Source organism: Somniosus microcephalus, unplaced genomic scaffold, assembly GCF_052327205.1.
Source record: "Somniosus microcephalus isolate GS21.2 unplaced genomic scaffold, FLI_Smic_1.0 unresolved_chr1, whole genome shotgun sequence".
Taxonomy (NCBI): Eukaryota; Metazoa; Chordata; class Chondrichthyes; order Squaliformes; family Somniosidae; genus Somniosus; species Somniosus microcephalus.
Genome location: NW_028225179.1, coordinates 172,995,768 through 173,004,791, shown reverse-complemented (window position 1 = coordinate 173,004,791; position 9,024 = coordinate 172,995,768). Strand labels below are relative to the sequence as shown.

The following is a 9,024-nucleotide window of genomic DNA, read 5'->3' as shown; positions in this document are numbered from 1 at the left end:
CACCGGCACTCTGCCTTCACTCGGCCCCTCCAGTGGATTCTGGTTCCCCAAACCCCTTCTCCTTTCCCCACCGGCATTGTGCCTTCACTCGGCCCCTCCATTGGATTCTGGTTCCCCAATCCCATTCTCCTTTCCCCACCGGCACTGTGCCTTCACTCGGCCCCTCCATTGGATTCTGGTTCCCCAATCCCATTCTCCTTTCCCCACCGGCACTGTGCCTTCACTCGGCCCCTCCATTGGATTCTGGTTCCCCAATCCCATTCTCCTTTCCCCACCGGCACTGTGCCTTCACTCGGCCCCTCCATTGGATTCTGGTTCCCCAATCCCATTCTCCTTTCCCCACCGGCACTGTGCCTTCACTCGGCCCCTCCATTGGATTCTGGTTCCCCAATCCCATTCTCCTTTCCCCACCGGCACTGTGCCTTCACTCGGCCCCTCCATTGGATTCTGGTTCCCCAATCCCATTCTCCTTTCCCCACCGGCACTCTGCCTTCACTCGGCCCCTCCATTGGATTCTGGTTCCCCAATCCCCTTGTCCTTTCCCCACCGGCACTGGGCCTTCACTCGGCCCCTCCATTGGATTCTGGTTCCCCAAACCCATTCTCCTTTCCCCACCGGCACTGTGCCTTCACTCAGCCCCTCCAGTGTATTCCAGTTCCCCAAAACCCCTTCTCCTTTCCCCACCGGCACGGTGCCTTCACTCGGCCCCTCCAGTGGATTCTGGTTCCCCAAACCCCTTCTCCTTTCCCCACCGGCATTGTGCCTTCACTCGGCCCCTCCAGTGGATTCCGGTTCCCCCAAAACCCCTTCTCCTTTCCCCACCAGCACTGTGCCTTCACTCGGCCCCTCCAGTGGATCCGGTGCTCACTTTATTAACTTTCTGTATCTAGTTCCCAACTCATTCTCCATACTCTGTTGCAAACATTTCCCTGCCAGAAAGTGCTGCCCTGGTCCAGAAATCAGCGGCCATGTTTATGTCACTTCCTGGCGGCGGTGGCCATTTGTGAACAAAATTAATAAGCAGATCGACAACGTTAATAATCTCTGGATTACTACCTGAGCCACGCGCAAATTGGAATGGGGTCAAGCAGATCAGAAAGTTAAATGCGTGGCTCAAATACTGGTGTGGGAAAAGGGGTTTCAATTCATGGGGCACTGACACCAGCAATGGGGAAAGAGGGAGCTGTTCCATCAGGATGGGCTCCACATAAACCGGGCTGCGAACAGTGTCCTGGCCAATTAAATAACTGGGGCTGTAGATATGACCTTGCACCAAAGGAAATGCAATAATCTTGGGGACTGTAATCTGCATATAAACTGAGCAAATCAAATTGGCAAAGGTAGTGTGGAGGACGATTTCATGGAATGCTTTCGGGACAGTTTTCTAGAACAATATGTCATGGAACCAACCAGGGAACAGGTTATTTTAGATCTTTTGTTGTGTAATGAGACAGGGTTAATTAGCAACCTCATAGTAAAGAATCCTCTGGGGCAGAGTGATCATAAATATAATAGAATTTTACATTAATTTTGAGAGTGACTTGCTAAGTCTAATACTAGATTCCTAAACATAACTGAAGCCAATTACATAGGTATGAGGGGCGAGTTAGCTAAGGTAGACTGGGAAAATAGATTACAGGTTATCACAGTAGATAATCAGTGGCCAGCATTTAAAGGAATATTTCATAATTCTCAACAAAAATATATTCCATTGAGAAACAAAAACGCCATGGGAAAAGTGATCCAACCGTGGCTAACAAAAGAAGTTAATATAGCATTAGATTGAAACTAGAAGGTCATAATGTTGCAAATAATAATAGTAAGCCTGAGGATTGGGAGAGTTTGGCAGATTGTAAGACTTTCTACAAGTATGTAAAAATGAAAAGAGTAGCAAAAGTAAGCGTTGGTCCCTTAGAGGCTGAGACAGGAGAAATTATTATGGGGAATAAGGAAATGGAAGAAACGTTAAATACATATTTTGTATCCACAGTGGAAGACATAAAAAGCATACCAAAAATGTTGGGGAACCAAGGGTCTAATGAGGGTGAGGAACTTAACGTAATTAATATGAGCAGAGAGAAAGTACTAGAGAAACTAATGGGACTAAAAGCTGACAAATCCACTGGACCTGACAGCCTACATACTAGGGTTCTAAAAGAGGTGGCTGAAGAGCTAGTGGATGCATTGGTTTCGATCTTCCAAAATTCCCTAGATTTTAGAATGGTCACGGCAGATTGGAAGGGCCCAAATATAACACCACTATTCAAGAAAGGAGGCAGAGAATAAACAGGGAACTACAGGCCAGCTAGCCTGACAACTGTCGTTGGGAAAATGCTGCAATCCATTGCTGAGGAGGTGGTATCGAGTCACTTAGAAAATCATAACATGATTAGGCAGAGTCAACATGGTTTTATGAAAGGGAAATTTATGTTTGATGAATATATTGGAATTTTTTTGAGGATGTAACTAATAGGGTAGATAAAGAGGAACACGTGGACTTAGTGTATTTGGATTTCCAAAAGGCATTCGATAAGTTGCCACATAAAAGATTATTGCACAAGATTAGGGCTCTTGGGGTTGGAGGTTATACAGTAGCATGGATAGCATGTTGGGTAACGGACAGAAAACAGAGAGTCGGGATAAACTGATCTTTTTCAGGTTGGCAGGCTTTAACAAGTGAGGTGCCACAAGGATCAGTGTTGGGGCCTCACCTACTTAGAATCTATATTAATGACCTAGTGTAATGTATCCAAGTTTTCTTATGATACAAAGCTAGGTGGGACAGTAAGCCGTGAGGAGAAGACAAAGGGTCTGCAAAGTGATATAGATAGACTAAGTGAGTGGGCAGTAAGGTGGCAGATGGAGTATAATGTAGGGAAATGTGAGGTTTTTCACTTTGGTAGGAAGAATAGAAAAACAGAACTTTTTTAAGTGGTGCGAAACTTCCCAGTGTTGCTGTTCAGAGACAGTTGGGTGTCCTCGTCCACGAAATGCAGCAAGCTAGCATGCAGGTACAGCAAGCAATAAGGAAGGCAAATGGCATATTGTCCTTTATTGCAAGGGGGTTGGAGTATAGGAGTAAGGAAGTCTTGCAACAATTGTACAGGGCCTTGGTGAGACCACACCTGGAGAACCGTGCACAGTCCTGGTCCCCTTATCTAAGGAAGGCCATAATTGCCTTGGAGGCGGTGCAATGAAGGTTCACTAGATTGATTCCTGGAATGAGAGGGCTGTCCTATGATGAGAGATTGTGTAGAATGGGCCGATACTCTCTGGAGTTTAGATGAATGAGAGGTGATCTCACTGAATCATAAAAGATTCTGATGGGGATTGACAGGATAGATGCTGAGAGATTGTATCCGTTGGCTGGATTGTCTAGAAATAGGGGGCATAGTCTCTGGATAACACGGAGATGAGGAGGAATTTCTTCACTCAGAGGTTTGTGAATCTTTGGAATTCTCAGCCCCAGAGTGCTGTGAATGCCGAGTTTTTGAGTATATTCCAGGCTGATGTGGATAGATAGATTTTTGTCCTCTCGGGAAATCAAGGGATATGGAGATCGGACCGGAGTTGCATTCAATAATCAGCCATGATCTTATTGAAATTGTTGCGCAGGCTCGAGTGCCGTATGGCCTACTCCTGCACTTACTTCTTATGTTCTTCTGTTGATGAGGACACCAACCCCTCCCCCAACTGCAGCCATTTTGATGATGACACTGCCTGGCGGCGGTGTCCATTTGTGATGAGCACACGAGCCTGGCAACCCACAGCAGCCATTTTGATGATATCTCTTCCTGGCTCCAGTGGCAATTTTTGAAATGGTCACCAGCCCCACCCCTAAATACGGCCACTTGGATAATGCCACTTCCTGGTGGCGGTGTCCATTTGTGGTGAAGTCACCAGCCCCGCCTCGCACAGTGGCCATTTTGATGATATAATTTCCTGGCGGCAGTGGACATTTTAGAATGGTCACCAGCCCCGCCCCTGAAAGTGGCCAGTTTGATGATGTCACTTCCTTGCTGCAGTGTCCGATTTTGAAGAGGTCAGCAGCCCCGCCCCCAACTGCGGCCATTTGGATAATGCCACTTCCTGGCGGCGGTGGCCATTTTCGATGAGGTCACCATTCCTGGCCCCAACTACAGCCATTTTGATTATGTCATGTCCTGTCTGCAGTGGACTTTTTTGATGACATCACCAGCCCCGCAACACCCCCCCCCCCACAACTGCGGCCATTTTGATGATATCACCTCCTGGCGGTGGTGGCCATTTTTCATATGGTCACCAGCTCCACCCCCCACAGCGGCCATTTTGATGATGGCACTTCCTGGTGGTGGTGACCACTTTTGATGCAGCAACAAAGTTGGAAATTTCAGCCCAGACCCCTCAAACTGCTGCTTTGGCTCCAGGTCTGATTCCTCTGCTTCCTTTTCTCTCTCTTACAGTTAACGTGGTGGCAATTGTGATCCTGTCCCGAGGAAAGTGCGGTCTCTCCAAATGTATCACTCGCTACCTGGTGGCCATGGCAGCAGCCGATCTCCTGGTCGTCATCACTGATCCCTTCTTGGGGTCCACTGCTTCGTTTTATTTCTCAGATACATTCCTGAAAATGACTGCCATGTGTACTATCATTCACTTCCTGACCTATGCAGCCACAGTGGTTTCTGTGTGGCTCACAGTCGCTTTCACCTTTGATCGGTTTGTGGCCATTTGTTGTGAGAAGCTGAAAACAAAATATTGCACCGAGAAAACGGCGGCAGTGGTTATCGGAACAGTGAGTGTGCTGGGCTGTTTAGTGTCTATTCCCTGGTACTTTGTGTATGTACCTGGCACTATAATTGATAATGTTCCCTGGTATTGTTACGGTAGTCTGAGCTTCTTTACTTCCCCCGCATGGGGAGCATTTGAGTTGTTTCACCTCATTTTAACCCCTTGTGCCCCGTTCTTTTTGATTTTGTTGCTCAATGCTCTGACGGTCAGACGTATTTTAGCAGCCAGTCGAGTCCGCAGGGGACTCCGGGGCCGCAGTGATGGAGAAAATCACAAGGACCCAGAGATGGAGAACCGGAAGAAATCCATAGTTTTACTCTTCAGTATAACCAGCAGTTTTATACTGTTATGGTTGACCCACCTTTGCTTTAACATGTATGCGCGAATTACAAATATTCAGTTTTATTCCTCCGTCAATGACCCTCGTTATATCACAAGCCACGCATCATCAATGCTGCAGATGTTCAGTTCCTGCACCAACACGTGTATTTACGCTGTGACCCAGACTAAATTCAGAGAGGAACTGAAGAATGCGGTGAAATACCCGCTCAATCTAATAGTTAAATTAGTTAAATCATAGAAAGAGCTGAAGAGTTTGAAGCACTGGAACTGCAGCCCATTTCATCCCACATCTCCTGCACTCCCCGCTGGATGGACAGTACATTTGACATTAGCAGCACCGAGCCCTGAGATGATCTTATACCTCATTTTGATGTCAGATTTTATTGAAAATCCGACCTATTGAGGCAGGTCACGTTTGCAGACGACACATGAATTGTTTCTCCAAAGGGCAGTGCTAAATATCTCAGGAGGACTTCAACTGAAAAAGCTGCTGTTAACCCGCTGACAGAATGACAGAGGAAGGCAGAGAAAATACCAAAAGCGACAGAAAGTAGCTGAATAGCAAAAAGGAGCAGAAGCAAAGATAGAAATAAGAAGGTAAAGAGGCACAATAGCGTGACAAGCTAATAAATGCACAAAGAAGCAGAGATTGAAACATGCAGAGTCAGAAAAAGACAGAGACATCCATGAAGAGAAAATGGATAGGCAGAAAGAGGCAGAAAGTGAGAGAAATGGAGAAAGAAAAAAAGGAAAGAATGAAAGAAAAAAGGAAAGAAGGAAAGAAAGAAAGAAAGCGAGCTGCCTTGAACCTAATTATTGGAATTCCCACCCTAAACTTCTCCGCATCTCTACCATCTCTGCTTCTTAAAACCACCCTCCTTCACCAAGCTTTTGGACATCTGTCCTGATATATCCTTCTGTGACTCGGTGGTAAACATTATTTTATTGAAATCGCTCTTGTTCAGCTCCTTGGGACGTTTTGTTGCGTTAAATGCACTATATAAATGTAACTTGTTGGAGGAAGGATAGAAACATATACACAGAAAAATCAAGAAAGATTTGGACAAGTTTTGGTCCACAATACAAAGCTTTTTTTAATTTGAATTTATATTGATTCTTTTATCTCTACATATCTCCAAACACTTCATACAATGAATGATACAATGAAGTGTGGTTCCAGTTATGTAGATAATAGGTTAATGAATAAACAATAACAAGATACTGCGGATGCTGGAAATCTGAAATAACAACAGTAAATGCTGGAAATACTCAGCAGGCTAGGCAGCATCTGTGGAGAGAGAAACAGAGTTAACGTTTCAGGTCTGGGACCCTTCCACAGAACTGTAAACAGTTAGAGATGTAACAGGTTTTAATTGGGAGCAGATCCAGGGAAAAGGGGAGAGGGGAGGATGGAACAAAAGGGATAGACTGTCATTGGATTGAAGGCAAGAGAGATTAATTGTTGCAAATGGGGATGGCAGAATCATCAACAGCTGTCGCCTGAACAAATGGGGGTTGGGGATTTTGATCTGACATTGTTAAACACAATGGCGAGTCCAGAAGGCTGTAACGTGCCTAATCGAAAGATGGGGTGCTGTTCCTCGAATTAATTAATATAACTGTTAATGAATATAACTGTTATGCATCTGAACAGACGATTTTTAAAATGCATTTCCAAATTCATATTTATAATACAAACGCAGATTGCGTGACCGCTTGGTGGAACATCTCCATTCAATTCGTAAGGGTGACTCCGAGCTTCCGGTCGCCTGTCACATTAATTGTCTGCTCCACTCCCACTCTGATCTCTCTGCCCTCGGCCATCTCCATTCAATCTGTAAGGGTGACTCTGAGCTTCCGGTCGCCTGTCACATTAATTCTCTGCTCCACACCCACTCTGATCACTCTGTCCTCGGCCATCTCCATTCAGTCTGTAAGGGTGACTCCGAGCTTCTGGTCGCCTGTCACATTAATTGTCTGCTCCACTCCCACTCTGATCTCTCTGCCCTCGGCCATCTCCATTCAATCTGTAAGGGTGACTCCAAGCTTCTGGTCGCCTGTCACATTAATTCTCTGCTCCACACCCACTCTGATCACTCTGTCCTCGGCCACCTACACTGCTCCAATGAAGCTCGATATAAGCTCGAGGAACAGAACCTCATCTTTCGATTTGACACATTACAGCCTTCCGGACTCAACATCGAGATCAACAATTTCAGGACACAATCCCCTGACCCCATTTTGTTTGGCCAGCAGCCTTTGATGATTCTTCTGTTCCCATTTACACCTTCTCTCGACCAATCATCTGTTGCTTTACTTGTCCCATTCCCATCGCCCTTTCCGTCGCACCATCATCTCTTTTGTCATTCAATCTCTCCTGCCTTCCACCCTATCACAGACCTCCTGCTTTGTTCTTTCCTCCCCTACCCCTTTCCCTGCCTCTGTACTTGCACACTACCTGGGACAGCTCTAACTTTTTCCAGCTCTGATGAAAGATCATCGACCTGAAACCTTAAATTTGTTTCTCTCTCCAGAGATGCTACCTGATCTGCTGAGTGTTTCCACCATTTCCTGTTTATATTTCATCATTATATTGTTAAGTGCGTTTTATTTATATAAAACATAATATACCCATAATGTCTAAGAATAGCAATACATCTATGAAGTCCGTGAGCACTGGAATTAAAGTTGATTGTTAATTATAAAAGCGTTAGGAAGAGGCAGAGAAGCCAAAGAGAGAAATTAAGAAAATGAGAGATTAAAGAAAGAGGGAAAGTATGGGAATGAAAAACAGACAGATGTAAATAAGTGATAAAGAAATGGAGTCAACATTAATAATACAGAGAAAGAGAAATACAAAAAGAGGAATGGAATGAACGTGAAATATAATGATAGACAAAGACAGAGATACAAAGGTAAAAAGAAACAAACAGAAGTAGACAAAAAGAGAAAAGGACACACACAGAGAAACAGACACTCAGAAATAGAGGCAGACAGAAAGAGAAAGAGAAAAAAGTTGCAGACACCGAGTAAGAGCGACAATGTGGCTGCTGGAGAGAGGAGACATAGGTGTCAGAGACAACCAGAGGCAGACTGACAGTAACAGAGAGCGAGAGAGGCTGGCAGAAAAAAGGCAGAGTGACAGATCGAAAAAGATAAAGACAGCAGTAGAGAGGCAGAAAATAAAAGAGGTGGAAATAACAAGACAGAAACACACGGAAAAGAGACCAGGGAAGATAAATATACACAGAGAGACAGAGACAATGAGAGGCAGACAGAGGTAAAAAGAGAAATAAAGTTAGGGACAGAGAGTGAGTTTAACACATACAGAGCTCTTTATATGTCTATTCTGGGCTAATACACTTTCGGGTCTAATTCCAAATGTGATGCCTGGAGGTTGCACAATACAGTCACTCAGTCTTGTGTAACTGATCCTGACCATCACTTAGTGCAGGAGGGTCTCCAACTGCTCTTAACCCTTCACCTGTATTACTAAGCTGCACAGGGTCCTGCAGCACTGCCGTGTGTTGTACAGTGTCAGCCGTGGCATAGTGGGTAGCCCACTGCCCTCTCAATCAGATGTTTGTGCGTTCATGTCCGTTCTAGAGACTTGAGAACAAAAATCTAGGCTGAGAATCAAATGCAGTGTCAAAGGAATGCTGCACAGTCGGTGGTGCCGTATTTCGAATTAAAGCAACACTCCGCCTGCCCTCTCAGGTGGACATAAAAGATCCCACGGCACTACTTTGAAGAAGAGCAGGGGAGTTCTCCGCAGTGTCCTGGCCAATAGTGATCCCTTAATCAACATAACAGAAACAGATTATCTGGTCATTATCACATTGCTGTTTGGGGGAGCTTGCTGTGCGCAAATTGGCTGCTGTGTTCCAAACATTAGAAGAGTGACGACACTTCAAA

The 9,024-nt window shown here is 45.2% G+C and overlaps 1 protein-coding gene across 1 annotated transcript; it reads left to right on the top strand.

The window, feature by feature from the left end:
* Positions 1-4,315: 4,315 nt before the first annotated feature.
* On the top strand, positions 4,316-5,451 carry LOC147096578 (putative G protein-coupled receptor 139; the record flags this gene model as incomplete). The annotated part of the gene is made up of 1 exon (XM_085973842.1): positions 4,316-5,451. A coding segment is annotated over one exon (1,032 nt), but the record flags the coding sequence as incomplete, so codon positions are not given.
* Positions 5,452-9,024: the final 3,573 nt, after the last annotated feature.